The sequence below is a fragment of the Tribolium madens genome, unplaced genomic scaffold (assembly GCF_015345945.1).
Source record: "Tribolium madens isolate multiple individuals breed KSU strain unplaced genomic scaffold, Tmad_KSU_1.1 Scaffold_19;HRSCAF=116;Tcas5.2_LG9, whole genome shotgun sequence".
NCBI classification, from domain to species: Eukaryota; Metazoa; Arthropoda; class Insecta; order Coleoptera; family Tenebrionidae; genus Tribolium; species Tribolium madens.
The window spans coordinates 133,443-154,272 of NW_025400983.1; the positions used below are offsets into that span (position 1 = coordinate 133,443).

At 34.1% G+C, this 20,830-nt stretch overlaps 3 protein-coding genes and 1 pseudogene across 3 annotated transcripts; all 4 read right to left on the reverse strand.

The window, feature by feature from the left end:
• Nucleotides 1-48: 48 nt before the first annotated feature.
• Nucleotides 49-1,164, reverse strand: LOC123015674 (annotated as a pseudogene).
• Nucleotides 1,165-2,302: 1,138 nt separating this feature from the next.
• Nucleotides 2,303-3,919, reverse strand: LOC123015670. The gene is made up of 4 exons (XM_044415544.1): nucleotides 3,636-3,919; nucleotides 3,083-3,267; nucleotides 2,679-2,946; nucleotides 2,303-2,514 (listed from the first exon to the last, which is right to left on the reverse strand). The coding sequence occupies exons 1-4, from the start codon at nucleotides 3,917-3,919 to the stop codon at nucleotides 2,343-2,345; spliced, it is 909 nt and encodes a 302-aa protein (XP_044271479.1). The 3' UTR covers nucleotides 2,303-2,342.
• A 1,249-nt stretch (nucleotides 3,920-5,168) lies between these two features.
• On the reverse strand, nucleotides 5,169-7,071 carry LOC123015672. The gene is made up of 3 exons (XM_044415547.1): nucleotides 6,887-7,071; nucleotides 5,758-6,007; nucleotides 5,169-5,699 (listed from the first exon to the last, which is right to left on the reverse strand). The coding sequence occupies exons 1-3, from the start codon at nucleotides 7,025-7,027 to the stop codon at nucleotides 5,341-5,343; spliced, it is 750 nt and encodes a 249-aa protein (XP_044271482.1). The 5' UTR covers nucleotides 7,028-7,071; the 3' UTR covers nucleotides 5,169-5,340.
• Nucleotides 7,072-9,860: 2,789 nt separating this feature from the next.
• Nucleotides 9,861-17,007, reverse strand: LOC123009747. The gene is made up of 4 exons (XM_044406260.1): nucleotides 16,138-17,007; nucleotides 13,453-13,582; nucleotides 10,331-10,987; nucleotides 9,861-10,285 (listed from the first exon to the last, which is right to left on the reverse strand). The coding sequence occupies exons 1-4, from the start codon at nucleotides 16,968-16,970 to the stop codon at nucleotides 9,941-9,943; spliced, it is 1,965 nt and encodes a 654-aa protein (XP_044262195.1). The 5' UTR covers nucleotides 16,971-17,007; the 3' UTR covers nucleotides 9,861-9,940.
• Nucleotides 17,008-20,830: the final 3,823 nt, after the last annotated feature.

Genomic DNA, 20,830 nt, shown 5'->3' on the forward strand with positions numbered 1-20,830 from the left:
AACAAATGGACATTGGAATTTCCGGATTAAATGTTTATTGATGTCATGATTCAGAGCAGGTTCTTACGTAAAGATCTGTTACGCTATATGCATAAATTACGCATTTTAGATCTTTAATCGGATTACTACGCACGGTTGTAAATGGTTTATTTCATCATCATTTGTACAATTTTCAGACCTTGTAATTATTTGACACTATACTAGGAAGCGTCTTTTACAACACGGTTAGTGAGTGTGACGAGATAGCAAGATAATATTTGAACTTGATGTTAAGTACTCAAATATTGTCTTACTTGCACTTAAACTGCCATAAATTGTACTTCACCTAAATTACAAATAAATAAAATAAATTAATTAAAATTGTCTTAAACGTTAATATCCTGAACTAGCGTCAGTAATATGCGCCTTGTACGCAATATTATGAGCATCATTGTTCAAACTTCTATGCCATCCGCCGCCTCCATGACTGTGTCCATCACTACTGGCATATACTACATGGGATGTTTCGCCGCCACCGCCGCCACCACTTGACAATTTCTTCAATCCAACGATAGCCGAAAGGAAAAGTGCCAATTTAGCAATGACCAATGCTGTTCCTGCCATAAAAGCAACTTTGCCCATAAACATTTGAGCCATCATACAGGCCATTCCACCAGCAGCCAACATCATCATTCCACCTTTGCCGCCGCCTTTGTCTTTCTTGCCTCTAGCTGCAAAAAGAAAACGTCAAATTGTAAATTTTTAACAACTCAACTTACCTTCTTCAAAAGCAGGCGCCATATTAAATTTGATAACTCTTGATTTAAAAAATTCCTCGATTTTTGAGTATAGCATGTCTGAAAGTTGCAAGCTTCTGGCAGAAGGTTCGTCTGATAAATTTTCCGAGATATTGTAGTGATAGTTGGGATTTCTGGCGATTTCGACAATGTCGAAAAGGACGAAAGGCTTATCGGTCATAATAGTCGTGTTGAGGGCCTCGAGGGCCTTTTCTTTGAGACACAAACCAGGTTGGTTTTTGCCGAAGCACTCCCGGAAAGGTATGAGGCTTCTGTAAGTCTCCCTGTCTAATGAGACACTAGATTTAACAAAAAATAAAAGCACAACGGTAATAAAACGTATGGTGCACATGGTGGACGTTCAACAGACTGATATGGAAGAGAGCATTTTTGGATTTATATAAAAATGAGGATTACAAAGCGTGGCGATCGTTCCACAGAAACAAACTCACGAATTCGGTGCATACATATTTAAGAAAAAAATTAGGTGAATTTGATGCCTCGCTCCTAATGGCGGATTTTACGGTCTCTTTAATTTGGTGCCAATGTTGTTACTACAAAGTGCGTTAAATAATGTACAAGATAATAATTAAGTTGTTATTAAAAATTTTATTCTTTTTTGAGGAAAAATTTTGTTCTCGTTTTCACTCGGTTTCTAATATCAATTGTATGTTATTTGAACTTATTGGGTCATTTTTGGGGGCGGAGATTATTTTGTCAATTTAAACTACTGGTTTTTAATACATCACACAATTATTTCTTCAGTACGACCCAAATTTGTTCCGACTATGGTTTTATAGCGGTGTAGTGACAATTACCAAGTTTTGTACTTAGAAAACCTACAATTACCGCAATTAAAACGCACTTTTGTTACAGTTCAGTTAAAACGCGTTGAAATTTTCGAAAATGTAAATTATTGATGCAAAAGCTTTTTTGAGGTGTTATTTATAATTTTTTGAATAAAATTTGAAAAATCCAATTCATACACTTAGCGCTAATGTATTCAGCAGGTGTGTAAAAACTGTTAGATGTAATTTCTCTTGCATCCGTGTTTAAACTTTCCTTAGTCAATGTCAAGCGAGACATTACCGGTCGCGGAAGCTAAATTACTTAAGAGAAAACGGATCCATCTTTATGGATTGAGCTTCAAACAAAAGCTGTAAAATCTTGATTAAGCAAAACGTTTTTACTTTTAATAATAATTGAGAAAACTGGATAAAAAAAACAGCATTCCTGAGTCACTCTTATTGCTCCAGGCTGCGTGCTCTGGTAGACATTTAAACTTACATAACTGTAACGGAATTAATTCGAGTCAAACGTAGGTTGTCGGACGACAAAAACAAACATTTTTTGTACGATATGCCTTATTGAAATTCTTAGATATGTACCTACCTGTACATAGAAAGTTAAATGAAACTGTGCTGAAGGTAGCTTGAGGCCGAAGAATTCAGGACGCATCTGGTCATCAAAGAGATTATCTGATACGTGTCTAAGCTGGTTAGGCAGTAAAGCACCTAATTATTTTATTATTGTTTATTTATTAAAAAAAATACAAAATTAAAGTTTTTAAGTGGATTTTTGGACTTTTTCATCTTCACTCCAAGCGAAATTTCGACCATGAGTTGTTTTCTCGTCCGTAAAAAGTTTTTGAATCTTCCCATGGACTCGTAATTGGTCCACATTGTTGTTTTCTACGATCCCACGGTAATACACCTCCGGATACTCATCTTCAGGAAATCTGTAATCGCAAATTCTGAAATTTCTCCAACAAATAAAACCAAGTATAATGAAAAAAATTACCAATTTTTATAAAGGTACTTGTAGGTGGTCGTATCCTTCTTTTTTATAACTGTGTTTAAAAATAAGAGATAAAAGAAAAAATATTTTGGAATAATAAATCACCTATTGTGGTGGTGAAACTGTGAACTTCCGCCAAATCCGGGATTGAAACCTCCCGTTTGATACTGATTCGGTACTCTATTGCCATTATTTCCCAACAGTAAAGTCCCCAAACCATACGCACTGCTGATGACCAGTGCAATTTTGCTCAAAATGATTGCTTTTTTAGCAAGTAGTGCCAACAGTCCGAATAAAATTGGAATAAGAGTGGCAACATTGAACTTGAACCCCAACAAAAACGGTACAAGAAACTGGCGCGCAAGTAGTCGACCTACAAAAAGTGATTTATCAAAGTCATGTCTAACCCTTGAACTTGCAACAAGACCATGAAACTTTATACCATCTATGAATTTGTTGCGATTATTAAGTTTTGTAGAAATCTACTTTTAGTCGAGACGTAAACCTACCTGTACCAAACTCTTTGATTGAGTGTTTGTTGAGGATTTCACGTTGCGGATCTAACATAAACTCTAGTTGACCTCCCGGACTTGTAGAGGGCGCTACGCGCATAAAAAGTCCGGGATACAAAAATCCCATATCCCACTGTAAACTCCGGTGAGAAAATACATGGCTCAGTGAGTCGATCCACGTTCTGAAAAAAGGTTTTCTTATTAAACTAAGATATATTTTTATAAAAAATGGAAAAACTTTAGTAAAAAATGTTAATAAAAACTTTTCTCAAGTTACTTTTCAACATGTCTTGTTCATGAAGTTAAATCAAATTGAAAAAAATGGAAAAGTTAATTGACCGAAATTTCACTCAAACAAAAGATTAATTTCTAAGCAAGTTTTGTACCGAAACAAAAAAACTTTCTTAACAAACCTCCCATCCAGTTAATTTAATTGTTTGCCAAATAATTCATTAATCATTAATCTGTTACCTCAAAATTGTGAGCTTTATCTCGATGAAAAAGTCCTTTTGTCCCAACTTCCTCAACAAACCTTATTAAAGCGACTCACCGAAAATCCCCTGGATCTCTGTCGGCAAAATTGTACGTTTCTCTGTACTCCTGGTTCCTGCTCAAAGTAACACCGTCAATTAAATCAAATTCCTGGTCACTGTCCAAACTTCGCAATTTACTAATAGCTCCAACGCCAAAACAATGTCCCAAACTAACGGAGGGTTGCGAAACTAGACACTGTTTGAAGGATTCTTCAATAGAAGGATGATTAACACTATTACACGCCACAGAAATAATTATAAAGAACAAAATAATGGAGGACTTGTGTGTGTTTGGTGGCATTTTTCTAAAATAAGAGGGAAATTCGCAGAGAGGATCATATATACTAGACAATAGTCATGTCTGAGTGAATTTAAACTTTCAGTGAAAGTGCTCCGGAGGTAATTACCATTTTTTCATTGTTAAAGATAGACATCTTTTGTCTCCGAGTGAACTACTTTACATGCCAAGTGTCAATCTTACATTGGAAATTTTACACTTGAGGGATTAGGATTTCCTGCCGACTGTACTTTTAATTAAAATTTTTCTCTTCGTCCTGGGGTCATCCTAAATCGTCCTTTTTCTGAACAGGAAGTGTCTGCTTTTTCTTTCTTTGATATTTGAAGCGTATTTCCTGTACAATTTTTTTTCGTCTTACTCAATATCAAATCGATCGTGTGACAACTTAATTCTTGTGTGAATAATCAGACAAAATTAGAAGCGCACCAGTTTGTAATTAGTTCACCGAGTTTCTTTAAAAATTCATTCGTGACAAAGAATCGAAGGTACGAATTACGAAATGAAGGTAATTGTGTGAGAATATTTAAGCCAGCGGATGTTTTTTAAAATAAAAAGTGCAAAATTCGTCGTTTTATAACTAGCAGAAAATGTTTTCTAATTTTTAATTTCAAATTGCAAGGCAACATTTGAGATTTTGATGTACTTCTTGTGTATTGAAACAATTGGAACATATGTGACATTGTATAGAATGGTGGACTAAAAGATTGAATTAAGTGAAATCAAATACTTTTTCAAATAACAATAGTTTTGTCAACATGTTCTGATAAATAAGAGTTGTGTTTCTGCACTTTTAAGATTTTTCTTTTGTTGTTATTTTCATTTGCTGTAGCAAATGCCGACTTTACCAACTTTAGATCATCAGTGCAAGATTATCTTCCTTCCTGCAGAAAGTTACATAAAAGTAAACATAAAATTTCAGTTCTGATATTTATTACGCTTGTTTACCATGCACTTTTCCTTGTTTGCATATAATTTAAGTAGGTAGATACCTAACTATTTCAACTTAAATAAGTTTCCAGTTTAGTTTGATGGAAGTTTTTGTTTTTACTTAATGAGAGCTTTGATGTTGATTCGACCATTCTAAAGCTTTGGGTTTTGCGTCTAAGAAATCATTAATGGTTCCGATTGAGAAACCACAAATTACAAGATAGTCGAAGAGGACTATCGGATAACGGATTAGTGTAAGAGGAGATTTTAGAAGGACAAAGGATTAATTAATATCAGGAAAACGTATTTTGAGTGAATGAATAAATACTTAAATAAAACCGAATTTATTTTAAAACATTTCAATAAATAAATAAATAAATAAATTCCTAAATTAAAGCTAAAATTGTGTTAATTTCAGGTACCAGTTGAGGTTATTTGACATAAAAACCTGAAACTCTAATACTGTACTAAGTACCGTTAGGGGTTAGAAAGGCCGTCTAAGAACCGATTCTGTGACCTTTGTAAACCAATTCCTGACTGAAAGCTCTATCGTAATGACTGTAATCTTCGCCGTGTGAAACAGGATGTGCTACAACTTCATAAGTTTGCGTATGATGTTTCGATTCGACGAGCTTTTTCAATGCTATAATTCCTGCAATAGTCAGAGCGATTTTGGCCGCGAGCAAAGCTTTGAAAGCTATCATTGCAACAACTTTGAGGCCTATGGCATACATGGCTGCAGCTTTCATGGAAAACATCATCATCATCATTCCCATTCCGCCTTTTTTGCCTCCTTTCTTGCCGCCTCCACCACCTCCTTCTCCTCCTCCTCCTCCCCCTCCTCCTCCCTTGCGAGCTGTTTTAACAGAATATTTTTTCAGTGAAAAAATAACACATTCATATGGTGCATTTACCTTCTCCCGCTGACATGTCCAGATCCGAACTGATTGGAAATTTAAATTCTAGCGTATGTGATGACAAGTAATCGGTGATGCGCTCCAAAAGCATTCTATCCAGGATTGCCTCTCTTTCCAGTGTTTCATTCGGCAAACTTATTGGAGTGTATTCTCTTGCAAGTCGCCCTGAATCACTTTGTTTGATTCGTATTCCATTTCCGATATCGATATTGTTCGGGAGGCGCTCGATGAATTTGAGGGCTTTTTCCTACAAAGGCAAGGTGGAAGGTACAGTTAGGAGTAAACATAACGCATGATGAGAGCAATGATAATTTAATTGATGGGTCAGGAAGACTAACGGAAGAGATGACATTGTTTTGGTGAATGGGAGCAAAATTTGCGTGCGAATTGTGGGAAATTGCTTAAAAATGGACAATGCAGTAATGAGAAAAAACTTTTTTAACGTATTTCTTTCATACAATTTGAATTTTTAAGAAAATTTATAACCGTATTTAATAATTCATGCTTATATACCTTTTCAGTGCATACTAAATAAATTAACGTCGGATTTCCAATTGAAAAATAAATATTCCATGTGAAAATATTGTTGCCATTTTAACTTTTTTTATAAAAAGTACATAGTACAAATATTTAATTAACAAATTATTCTAAAAAAAGGTTTTTGTAACTATGAAATTTAAGGTGAATGTGAAGGTAAAATTTGCTTTTAATACATTTCTAATAATGGTTGGTAAAACAAAATAAAGAAAAAAATATATAAGTAGTAAGTAGGTATAATAGAATTTCGAGTATCTGAGCTTTTCAGTAATTCAAAATGAATATGCGTATTGATTTTAATTAAATGGGACTTTTCTTTTTTAATTAAATTTTTGCGAAAATAACTGAAACTAATCGAACGAATAAAAAACTTTAGTTCAATAAAATTTAAAACCATATTTTAATAAAACAATTTATAGATTTTTCTGAAAATTATTTGCCTAGCTACGGTAAAACAATTGTCAAATTGGATTTGTTCAACCGCAATGGACATATTCACAAATTCGTTTATAATAACAGCTTTAGAAAGAATGGCATTGACCGACCAAAAGGTCAAGTACAATTAAAAAAAAAATGCTGAAATACGGACCTTAAAACACAAAGTGAGAGACCTGGATCCACACTCATTGACGAAGAGGATGGCCTCTCTGTAGACGCTATCTTCGTATAAACTGTCAGCGAAGACATCCGTTAAGAACCAAAAGAAGAAGAAGAACACGTAAACCTTCATGTCTGCCGCACGAAGACACACTGTGATCCTTGGCTGATTGCGTCCTGGTTATATCAGGAGGAGAAGGCTAGGACTAGCCATTAAAAAAAAATTTATGATATCTGTGCTAGTTTAATGACTGTCTATGTTCTAGTTTGTCTAATGATCGTGTACAATACGCATTTATAGTAATTTGAAGTCTAGGATGGGTTTGAAGACCGGAAGCTCTATTTTCGGAGTGTTTTTATCAAAAGAAAGAAGAATTTGAATCGCTATTTTTCCCACGAATGCATGCACGAACACACCTCGAGGCTATCCGATTTATCTGTGCAAAATTAAATTAATTATATTTGAGAAAATAAGGTTTAGACATTAAAATAACTGTTTTGCTACTTTTCTGAAAGGCAGAGGTAAATTCTTGCAAGTTTGTACTGGACATTTAATAAAAATTGTTTCTCTGTCACAACAAGAAATAAATTCATTTTAAATCTGTCAATATTGTTTAAAGCTCCGGTTCGTCTGAAATTACTCAAACTGAAAATTCGATTTCTTTCTGTCTTTCAGTGATTTGCATTCAATTATTTATGCATGTTGAGCATTTTTATGCTTCTCACGTTTGAACGTGACTATAAGACTCCAGCCACCTGAAATAACAATTACTCGTATTTTCAATTGTGTCGAGTACGTTGAGTACTTGACTCGCTTAACAGCTAGTTTGGAAATTATCGATTTTAAGAAACCGTTTCAACTGTAAAGAGATATTGAGAATCTTGTCATTCTACTCTATAAATGTTTGATAACGTCAATTTCTTTCTCTATTAGATGCGGCGTTCTTCTGACATCCCATCTGCCACATGCTTATAGCAAATGAGTTTTATCAAAATCTAACAGTGCCAAGCACGAATCACCGGAAATAAATTAAGGTTAAAAACCACAAAGCACCAAAGTCGTCAAAATGTGTTAATTTATTTTTAATGTCGAGTGTTAGGTTGCATAACAGAGATTTTGAATTTTTAATTACAAGAAACAAAAGCTACGCTACGTTTTCATTATGAGCCATTTACTCTGTTAGTCTCTAATATGTTTTTACTTTTTCATGTTTTTTTTTACAAATATTTGGCAACGTTCACATGCAAAAAAATAAAAACGCGTTACTCGAAATCTGGGTTACCCTCGAAACATCTTTCAAAATACATGTCTCTAAAAACTCATTTTCTACATTAACAGTATTTATACTATCTAAAAATAAGGTTTTCTGTATACATACAGGCTGTCCCAGCGAGTTGAAAAAGTTTATTAGTGACATTTAAATGGTAAAATTAAAAAAATTATATAAGACATTGATAGATGCTAATCTAGTCTATCGCCTAAAATTATTTTCAACTATACATCGTGTCTCAAAAATAAGTTACAAAACAAACTTGTGTTTTTTATAATGAAACTCCATATGTTTCTTAACGTTTTTGGATGTAGATTTTTATAATAATGTTTTTAAGCTAAACGTTTATTGGTCGAATTTACTTAGTTTTAGAAATACGACGGTTACGACGGACTAAGACATCTAGAAATATTTTTTTACCACCGCAAAGAAGAAGGTACAAGCTATAAGGTTGTAATATGTATTTCTTTAGAGCAAAAATAAAAAAAATGAAGGCGTTTGTTAAAAGTTCAATAACTTAAAAAATCAAATGAAGCACTTTAAAAATTAAAATTAATTAAGCATTTTAAAAATTATTAAATTGTCTTTTTAAAATTATTTACTTTTAGGTAATGAATAACTAAAAAGATGGTGGGATTACTATGGTTGCCAGATATTGATATTGATAGGCATTGTTGCTACAATTAATACTGAATGTTAAATATCTTTTCATTTATCAATTCTTTTTTTTTATTTATTTTTTTGAAGTTATTACTTTTAACAAACTTCTTAATTTATTAATCTTTGCAAATGCAAAACAGCAAAAAAATTCTACAGCTTTAAACTCTGTACTGTCTTCTTGGCAGAAGTAAGAAAAAATTTATTCTAGCTGTCTTAGTTTTTGTGTAATAAATTTTTAAAAAGTGTACGTTTTCGTCAAAAAAACGTCTTATTTCTAAAACTAAACGAAATCGACTAATAAAAGTTTAGCGTAAAAACATTGTTTTAAAAGACTACATCCAAAAATGCCAAGAAACATAGTGTTTTATTTATTTTTAAAAAAACACAAGTTTATATCGTAACTTATTTTTGGGACATGCTGTATGGTTGAAAATAATTTTAGGCGATGCACTAGATTTAGTATCTATCAATGTGCTATACAATTTTTTTAAATTTTACAATTTAAAGTCACTAATGGACTTTTTCAACTCGCTGGGACTCCCTGTATATATAAATCAAAAATCCCTTTTGTAAAATAAATAAATAAATTATGTATTTGGTTTATATGATTTTTAAATAATTCTAATAATAAACAACTAAGATTGAACTACTATTGAAATGCTGCTGTTTTTTCTTTATTTAATTTTTTTGTATCTCTTCTATGTCGTTAAGCTACAAGCTATTAAAAGCGTCTTATTAAAAAAAATGTCCCTAATCATGACCGCGGCTTTGACAGTCAATGTTAGGTTTCGAGACGGAACTAATTATCACTTTCTAGCGTTAAATTATTGTTACATTAATTATGCCACAAGCTTTTTTATTAAGTCACATAATCCGCCAAGGGAAAGTATATATTTTTTTCCATCCGCTCTATTTGAGGTGATTATATTAATGTAACGAATCGTCAAGTCGACCGCGAAACAAGATGACTGATATCAGACCATCGTGCTGGTTTACTTACGCCCAAAGGCCACAGTTCGAAAGTAAAATCTAACGTAATAATAGACCAAAGACGAAACTTTATTAAATAGATACAATAAATAATTGTAATAAATTAAAAATTAAAATAAATTAAATTATGTTGTTTTGGGAACATAGGCACTATAAGCCAAATTCTGGGCTTGTTCTTTATCGTAGGAGCGTCCCCAACTGGATCCATGACCTCCGGAAACGACAACTTCGTGTCCGGATTCGTGGCTACCACCACCACCACCACCTAACAATTTCTTCAAACCGATGATTCCAGCAAGCACCAATGCTAATTTCGACACAATTAAAGCTTTACCCGCCAACAAGGCTAAAGCTCCGAGAGCTAACGGAACAAGAGTTCCACCCAAAATCAAAGGAATGAGAAGAAGACCCATCCCTTTCTTGCCTTTTTTGCCACGACTTTCTTCACTCAAAGCTGAGGGTAGTTTGACCTAAATAATACAATTATTATTGGTTTTTGGGGGGAAATATCGTACCTGGAGAGTGTGAGTGTCGAAGAATGATGCGATTTTATCCGCAATCATATTATTGAGTGCTGAATCACGTTCATTGATAGCCCTTGGAAGAGTCGCATCGTATTCTTCTTCAGTTTTCACTTCGTTCAAAGTCACCGCTTTGGGATTTTTGACGAAAGAAACTCCATCGAAAATGGGCAATTCGGCGTAATTTCTCGCGACTCTATCCATGGCGGAGATGAGTTTCAGTTTGAGACACGGTCCTAAATCCTTGGCTGCACATTCTTGATACACTTTATACACGTAACGTAGGTCACCCAAGTAGGAATTCTCCTGGCTTCTGGGTGTGTCATCTTCTTGGATGGTGTTTTGTTGAGGGATGGCAGATCGGGCCCATGCCGATGCAACAATGACCAAAACTAAACACTTGAACAACATGTCGCCGGTAACTGATATAAATTCACTTAAGACAAGTATATATAGCGCGGTCCCACCTTTGAAATTTCTTTTCGTGGTAGGTTTATCCCCTCTGCGGTCAGTGTTATGCGTTCGTGACATTGACCGAGACGAAAACAGATCGAATTGAAAATACGGACATATCCTAAGCGTGCCGTCACAGCTTATGGCCGACCAATTAACATGCGAACGCAGAAACTTCGCAAGTAGACCAAAACTGGACTGGAATGCCAATTAGACAAAGGTCCAGTCAGAGAGGACTTAAGTGGAGTAAGACGGATGGACAATGTCAAGGACGCCAACTTAACCCTCACCTACTTACAGGAGGGTCGACGCAGTCACGTGTCGACACACCTGTCTAAAATTTTGATGCTTTACTAGCGTTTTTTCAACTCTAGGACTTTCTGGACTGTTCCTGTTGACCCTCATACAGGGTGATCGGTACTACTTTTTTTTCAAAAAAATTTTTTTCTAATAATACTATTAGTCCAGTCAGTAGGGAGTTTTGCCCTACAAAATGTAGTAGTAATTTTTTAATATGTTGTTAAGGTTTAGACCTTGACAAAAAATCCAAGTTTTCGACCTTGGGTTGGAACGCTCGAGCCGCCATCTTGGATGAAAGGTACAAAAATTAGGTTTTTCCAAAATACTTCCGCAGCGGTTGATTCTACGGCAAAAATGTTCAGATAAAAGTTAAAGAAGACAAAATTGCTCACATTTTTCCCAAAAAAAATTCGACGGTGAATTTTGTAAGAACAAATTACACTTGTTTGTAATGTTTTTTCCGCACCACAATAATTAAACAACGATATCTATTTTAAATTACACTGATTTTTCATGTTACATATAGGGTTATTCATAAATCATAAATAAGGCTTGGATTATATGCAAAATGCATATTTGTTATTAAGAGGTATATCAACAAAATTATAAGTTTTTTATGCATATTTGATGTTTTTTGATTAAACTAGGACAATTAAAAAATGCATATTTTGGCAACTTCGTGCATATTTTAGGAAATATTGCAAATCACAAATTTCTAATTAAAAATTTCAGTTCAAGTTAAAAATTAGACAGTTTAAGAAAAAAGATCCGATTACAAAATATGTTAAAGAAAAAAATTGTTTGAACTTTTGAGATTGCCATAGTATTAATATTTTTTTCTTAAATAAAACGGTTTTTTATTTATTCTTTTACAAAGAATGCATTCATGCATTTTATAAATGTACAAAAATATTTATTAAAAATGTTACAATTCATGTTAAAAAAAATTATAAACTTTATCTGTCAAAATTTTCTTTCACTGGCCAAGGGGTGGTACGTTTAAACAATTAATTAAAATAAAAAATATCTTGGCATCGCTTCTTTACAACCTTTAAACATTCATCAATTTATTTAAAAAAAAAACGAGTAGTTTATTAATAAAAAATTCTTGTAAGTCAAACATTTTTTTAACAAAAAGTGTTAAAAGTTTACAAAAAAATTGCACAGCAACAATTCTTGTAACAAGCTCGATGTCTAGAAAAAAATTGTGCTAGATTTCCATTTATAAAAAATTGTTTTTATCTCGTAAGTATAAACAATTAATTGATATTCAATTTTTCTGGAATAGCAATTCTATAGCCATTGTACACCTATAATTTTTTTTTCAAAAAAATTGACAGTTTTGCCAGAAAATAATAAGCGTTTCTAGGCTTTTCGACCACGCTGTATTTTGATCAAATGGTTCAGAAGTTATTACAAAAAAAAAATTTCATACCCACGTTCTGAAGGCTGTAAAATTCTTATCAGTAGAGGTAGGACACGAGTTATTATTAAATTAACATCGTTTTATAGGTCATTTTTGAGGTTCAAATATTGCTTCATATTTATGAATAACCCTATATGTAAAAAGAAAAATCAGTGTAATTTGAAATACGGTATAAAAACATTAAAAACAAGTGTAATTTGTTCTTACAAAATTTACGGTCGAAAATGGAGGGTGTGCTATTTTTCTGGGAAAAATGTTCATCTTACCGCCGCTGTAACTCCTTACACATTAGACTTACAAAAAGAATGTTGATACAGAAAATGTGAGGAATTTTTGTCTTCTTTAACTTTTTTCTGAACACTTTTGTCGTAGAATCAACCGCTGCGGAGTTATTTTGGAAAAATCGATTTTTCGTACCTTTAGATCTTAATAACATATTAAAGAATTACTACCATCCCACCTTTTGTAGTGCAAAGGCCTTTTTTGGCCCCTACTGACTGGACTAAGTGTTTTTTCAACGCTAGGACTTTCAGGACTGTTCCTGTTAACCCACATATTTTAATTTAATTGAAAGACTTATTACGAAAGTGTGCTTTCTCTCGTTAGTTCTGAAGCAAGTATTGGATTGGACATTTTCAGTGTTTTCACCGATTTTCCAAAAATCTAAATTATTGTTCCTATTTATGTCGACCAAGTTGAGCATGAAACCTAGATGACGAATCCCTTGACCCGAAAGCTCTAGAAAGTCTCAGGGTGGGTCCAATCGTCATAGAATCAGCCCCGCTAATTCATGCGCAAAAGTTGTAAACTTTCTCCGATACGTAATCACATTCGAAAGTAATTCAGATCTTCGTCTAGTCCAAGTTCAACATCTTCCGGAAATACCAACTCCGGTGTCGTGACCGCAAACCACAATTATTTTTTTTTAATTTTTTACCCCGGAGCTTGTTTCGTCTTGCGCCCCTGAAAGCGTTAGGGCCTTGATCCTAAAAGCGGTCACTAGGCCGGAGCAATAACCGATATGACTATTTGGTTTAGGTGTCCAGGGCCGGATTGAGAAGAAACCGCTAGGAATTTACTCTTAGTCACTGGCCGATAATTAATCCAAAAGTTGAATTTACTTAACTTTCTTCCATTGTTTCCTCTTAACCGCTATTTGGATGAGTAAACCACAAAAATGATTAATTAATTGGGGAAATATGGGGTCATGTGTTTTTATTAATCTAAAGCTAAAGTTTGTACTGATTTTTCTCAATTTGCGTTTTTTACATACCAATTGGTCTGTGAAATTACTTTTTCTTGCCTCTAATTTGGGGAGGTTGCAAATTATAAAAAGTTAATGACGTTGGTTGGATCTTAATCAACGAGGTTGGACACAAAAATAAAAGAACTTTTTTTTTAGTTAACACTCAAAAGTTGCACTTTCGAGAAATTTTATTGTTACTTAGTTATTAAAATTTCTTTACTTTGTTAATTGTAATCTTTTGTTCCGTTAGCCAATTACAACATTATAGAGAATTTATGTTTAATTATTATTAAGAATTGTGATTTCACATCGCATATGTTCACATGTCAAACATGTTGGTGCTGTCTTTACGTGTATTAACAGTTGAGTTATCTTTTTGTTTTAATAACAAATGTTTCAAGTATGTCACATATTGTAATTAATTTTAATGAGTGAAAATGTCCAATTTTTTACGAAAGAAATGTTTCAAACAAATTAATTCAAAAAGAATTGGTTAGATAACGTGCTCCTCATCTAAAATATTCTCACATAATTGTTATTCTAAACTTTTTACGCCTTGCAATTTTCCACCAAATCAATTCCGAATCTATTAAACGGAAATCGGAATAACACAGGTGTGTGTATGTGAACTAAATACCGCTTAACAAACACAAATTTTTCGACAAATAAACGTGGTGGCAATATGAGCAAGAAAACATTTTCCAATTAACACATCGCTCATTAAAAATAAATCGAACATCGAAAGTGATTCGGAATAAACGAAACGAGACTGTTTAATGAAAGTTACAAATCCTGAGTATAGAGCACTTTCGTCTTCGGATTATGCTAATTTGCAAAACTATTTTAATTAGAAAGAAAACAGTTATATCACTTTTTTTTCATCGTGTCATATTTCCGCGATTGTTATTTTTCTTTAAGAAACTGGGCCACTGTATGTGGTTTAATGTGTCACAAAGCTAATACATGATTATGTATAGATAGGTAATAATTTTATCAAATTGGCTTATCGGAAGCATGAAAATGAACTTGTCGGTTTCACTTTGTTGTTTTCGATGATATGACAAAGTTATGTTTTTTTGGTCGAAAGATGAGTAGTGACATCTTCACTTAAGTAACCATACTAAACAATTGGACTAGCCCCACCACCCACCACTGTCCTACTTAAGTCACTTATAAAAAATTGTCGCCATGCAGGACTGGCAGTGCAACCAACATGAACTAAGCTTTGGAATTTGGAAATTGGAAATGTAAACTGTTTAAAATGTAATTTATTAGCGAGGAAGTATTTTTGATTAAGATGTTTGCTTGTTTGAGAAAAAATTAATTCGCTTTTGTCTATTCTTGTTGCATGTTTTGAAGCGTCAAAACAAGACAAAACTGATTGCATGTCTTCTACTTTTCCGTGTTTTTGCACACCAGTGCACACTTACAAACGGTTCCACTATGTTCCATCTAATTTAAGAACAACTGTCAGATGTAGTCATTTTTATGGAAAATTTTGTTTTATTTTTCACAATTTATATTGCTTAATATTACGTCACTTGAAAATGGCGTTTAGTACCAAAAAAAATTTAAATAATATCTTGAATCAACTGTTTTGTGACTAATGGATAAGACTGGTAGTTACCTAGCTGTAAAGTGTTTCAGGCCAATCGTGTTTTCTAGTAAATTTTTATGGAAACACGAAATTCCATTAAAGCAAATAAGATTTTGTGTTTATAGTGACGATCGTAAAATATACAGTTTATTTTATAATTGACATAAATTTCATTATTGAAATAACAATATTTCATTAATAAAGGACTCGTACCATCTGATAACAATACTATTGAAAATCTTGTGAAGATTAATTGTCCTCGTTTCAATTAACCAATTCTCTTGTCACACCAAAGTAAACTACGGGTCCACGATCCTGCTGAGTCTACATAATCCTATAAAAACAGGCCGGTAATTAAAATGTGTGGGATAATTTTGAAAAGATCAATTGAAAATGGTAAAATCCCTTTTGTTTTAAAGTAACAATTAATTAAAACTCCCGAAGATCGATCGATTTTTCTCCGGAAATGTAGTTCGAGTCATCGTCCTCGACATCTGGTATCCCGTTGAACTCCTACTTAAATAAATCAGTGATTGACCGAGAAAGTCAGGTGTGGTGTACTTAACCTTGAGTATCCCTTGACCGATTAAAACTCTCTCAAAGTGTTTACAATTTTATTGACTTGACAAAAATAACACTTAGACTTAATCCTAATCTAGATCTAGTATGGTATTTTAGTCTTTGTCATCGTTAGACTAATAAATACATAAATAAGATAAATAAGAAACAGAACTAGATGCTCGCTGAGAATTCGCAGGTACACAGGTATGACCGATTACTGGGCTTGAGGGTGTCCCCTGTAGGCGAGTTGTTGAGCATCTAGAGACCTGCCCCAACCTCCGTGTCCAGAAGAAGAGTATCCGCCGCCGACGTCTCCGCCATAACCGCCGCCTCCACTACTACCTCCATAGACGGTTTCGTGGCTTGCGACGTGACTAGAAGAATGTTGAGGGTGGGAAACCACTTCATAAGTGACATGTTTGCCACCTTGTCCGAGAAGTTTCTTCAATCCGATGATTGCCGACAACACCAAGGCAATTTTACCGATGAGAAGGGCTTTGCCGGCGATCAAGGCAATACCAGCAAGGGCCAATTTTCCTAAGACTGCAGCTTTAAGAGCGGCCGCTGCCATCAAAGGTCCGAGGATTTTCTGTGCCTTCTTCTTCTTTCCACGTCCTTCTTCTTCCAAAGTTTCCTCTTCGGAGAGGACATCGTTGAAGGATCGGGCAGTCGAAGTGACAGCATTGACGATATCGGAGCCTTTAAGATCAACCTTGATGGTATGTGATTCCAGGAAGGATTGAATTCTGTTCCAGATGAGCCCTTCAATGGTTTCGTCGCCGTTTAATGCTCGTGGTGCTCCATCCGAATCACTTCCTGTTTTGATAATTTGCACTCCTTCCGTCACTGTGATGGTATCCTTGTGTCCCAACATCTTGTCGACGAAAGAGAAGAGCTTGTACTTGAGACATGAGGTGGTGTCTTTCCGAAGGCAGTCGTTGTAGATGGTGTCCAAAAGGTCGTTTTCGGTCTGAAGGGCGTTTCTTGCGTTTTCTTGGGCCGGCAGAGCCGCAGCGACCGCGATACACAACAACAGGATTGCTGGCTGCATGATGCGTTATCGGTGTGTGATGTCGTGAAGATGGTACGCCTGTATATATGAGTCTTATCCCTCCTACTCAGAGGCTTAGCACAATTTGGGTCCGGAGACTATAATGACGGCCGCGGGGCGATATCTTGGACCGCTTTCTCATTGTAGCTGCTAACCTCGTTTTGGACCTGTGTGCGATATGCACCTAAGGTCTATGCGCTTCATAGCACCCACAATTACACATTGCTTGTTCCTGATGTCCAACACCGGAAATAGAGGGCGGATTAGGTCAACTATCGGGTCACTGTACCTGACCCGGCACACATAAGGTGCTACCAACGTAATCTAGTTCAATTCTCTCTTCTCACAGCTTCACTCTCGCTTACTGACATGCATCGCAGATCACAACAGTAAAAAAACAAATCACAAAAAATCTTAGAATTTGGATTACATCATTTATCGACGATAGAAAGCAAAATTTCGTCTAGACTTGAAAAAAATTAGAACGCTTTACAAGAAACATCAAAAATTATAATTCAACACGCAACGTTGTCGCACACAATTATGGTAAAAATTTTATTTAATGGAATTAAAATAATAATTTACAAAAAGAGGAAAAAATAAAGCAACTGTGCCGTTTCTAATTTAATAAATAATATAGATGAAAAAAATAAATATATTTTTTGTGCTCATTGGCGAGCAAGTTCAGGGCCTTAATTGGGTGTTCCGCCAGGCCAAAATCGAGGTCCGCTTTTTACAATTGTAAAAACTGCAATTAGTCTTTTTTTTTTCGGTTGAACTTGCTTCAATACAGGACAAGTTCAATGTGGGTCATTTTGTCCTTGGTCACTTTTACTTTATTTACGTACCGGATATGTACGCATCAGTGAAAAGTCTGATGCTTTCTTTTCTAGGAGAATCTTGACCGTTGACAAGTATTGTGTTGGGGTACAACGTTTTATTAATGACCTACTTGCTTCAAAATCCACATTTTGAATTTCTAGTCAAAAGTAAAAGTTGCAAGTAGTTTAATCGTTTTGTTAGGATAATTTGCAAGTTTGAGTACTTGGCAAATTGGAAGGTGTACAAGCATTAAAAGTAAAACCATGTCAAATCATAGTTACATACCAAATGGGTTATTAATTCAAAGCCTCTAACTGTTTTCCATCGGGAATTTGTATGTATTGATGTCAATATATTATTATTACAGGGCGGAGGTTTTCGCAGTTTTGCAGGAAACCTGAATATCATTGACTGAGTTTTACAAACCGGTTTTTGTGAGAGTTAATGTTTACTTTTATTTTTTAATTTTTAAATTTGTTTAATAATAATTTTAGTTGTTTGAATTGTCGGGAAATTAGTTTTAAACGTATACAGGGTGTTCGGGCCAAGTCGCCCCGGCTGATGACACCTAAACTTACTTCTTTTTACAAAAAGTAAATATTTAAGTAATAATATTCATTCTTGGCTTTCTTAGTAAATGTATCAAATTTTTTTAGCACATCAGGTGTTGCCGGAAATGCTACCAAATTTAGTTTTTCAAATGAAACATCTATATTTTTTTTTCCTCCAAACAATAATAATTGACATGAAAAATACTGTGAACCACTATTTATTACATTTTGCGTAACACAATGCAATCAAAAAACATCTTAAATCTTAGAATTTTATAAGGAAATTGGTCGCGTAGTCTGATTTTTAATTTTGAAGGAAAGGTGTGAATAAAAAAATGCTTCAATGCAGTTTAATTGTTGGTTTGACAAATTTAATTTGTCAGTTGATGAGCGAATTCTCTTAGGGAAACTCTTAGATTTTCTTCTATACTGTCTTTCAGCTTCCGCTCTATTTTTATTGCACTTAAAAAACACTTCAGGCTAATCTACCAATTCGTCGTAATTAAATATCATCCATTATTAAAGATGTCAATAAAATTTATTGACAAATTCGGCTTTGTCAAACTAACAATTAAACGGTATCCAAGCATATTGCTTTTTGCATGAATACCTTGACAAGTAAAATCTGCCTACGTTGTAAAATTTGCAATAAAATTCAAAAATTTAAATTGTTTTCTGAGTGCATTATGTAAAGTAAAATGTAATAAATAGTGGTTAACCGTATTTTTCATGCCAATTATTATTGTTTCGAGGAAAAAAACAAGTGTTCTATTTGAAAAACGAAGTTTGGCAGCATTTCCCGCCACACCGGATGTGCTAAAAAAATTGATACATTCATTAAGAAAACCAAGAATGAATATTATTACTTAAATATTTACTTTTTGAAAAAAAGAAGTAAGTTTAGGTGTTATCAGCCGGGGCGACTTGGACCGAACACCCTGTATATGTTTCAATGTGGCCTTTGACCCTGACATTCTCTTGATTATTGACTTACTTTAAGACTTGGAAACTTAATTGTTTCAGTTTTTTACAAGTTTGTAATTTACAGTCTTCTTGTTGGCAAACGTTATTACCAAGTATTTAAGTAAGGAAAGCGATTGCAAAGTTTAGTGTTTAGTATCAAACAAAAAAAGTTAAGTCTTTCAAGCTCATCAAAGTGAAAAACAGTTTCATCGTCGAAAAACGGAACCTCTGGCGATGACATCAACTGATCAGAATGCGATCACAGAGAGAACATGCAAATATTGTCCTCAACACCTGAGCTTGTCATTTCAATTTAAACAAGAAAAAAATTTCCCTTATTATTAAATTTCTTGTCTTCTTCAATTAGACCAGAAATACAAACCTTTATTGGTTCTCAGTCAGCATGAAATTATTATTGTCATTACTAAAATTAGGCCGTATTTTGCACTATTAACATTTCATATTGCTGTCTGTATAATAAGACGCACAAAACTCACCTAACCAATAATCAGAGAAAAGTGATAGCTATTCCCAGTTAAATAACTGTTCCTAGCAAAAAATTTGCCGCGGGATAAACGAAACTAAGAGTTGCAAACTGGAATTGCATCCTATGTGAATTTCACTCTAATGTCTGCTATTATACTAATTGAAAATCTCACGAGAAGCTAAAATTTTGTCACTGGCAGATTGATTAATTGAAAAAGGCGACTACACTTTTGGCCGCAGGTAATTTTTGATAATTGGGACGAAAAGGGACAATTAAGTCGTCACCGCTCGTGGTCTATCGTATATTTTATTTGTCGTAAAGTTTTAGAACAGCTTTCGTTACATATTTCCATTAGTCACCAACTGACAGGTGCCAAACTTATAATCTTATTAGATTCATGATGTATATCAAATCCATGTCGAATTCAATCAAAATGAAAAAGAGAGAACAAAACTCAAACAAGAAAATTGTTTAAAAGCCCTTCGTTTTATATTCTCGCACCCTTATATCGGCATATCACATAAACCCCAGTTGAATTCAATCCCGGAATCGTTTACAGAAAATATAAATCCGGGCTCGATTCCGGTTCTTTTCCTAATTTATTCAATCAACGAGTAGTCGAATTGCGTATGTTGAAAGTTTGCCAGTGAAAAAACGTCTTTAATAATAATAAAAGCGGTTAAATTACTATTTTTAATTAAAAATCATAGAATCCACAAGTGTTTTAGCACTTTCAATTAAGTTAGGTATAAAGTTTTCCGGAGAGAATCTTTAACCGGAACTGAATTCAATATTTGCCTTGCTGAAACGGCTTTCTGGCCTTTTCAAAGAAACTCAAAGTGATACACGCACGTTAACACTTGTCTTTGATCAAATATGAAAAAGGTGCAATTGTAAGCGCAACTAAGCAAAAATCGGGTCGACGATTGAACCGAATGATCCACTGAGTCAATCATCGACTTCGTTTGAGTTTCGATTTTCTGTATGATTTGGTGTTTTTGGCATTCCGGTGTGACATTAACTCTATTTGTCTTATC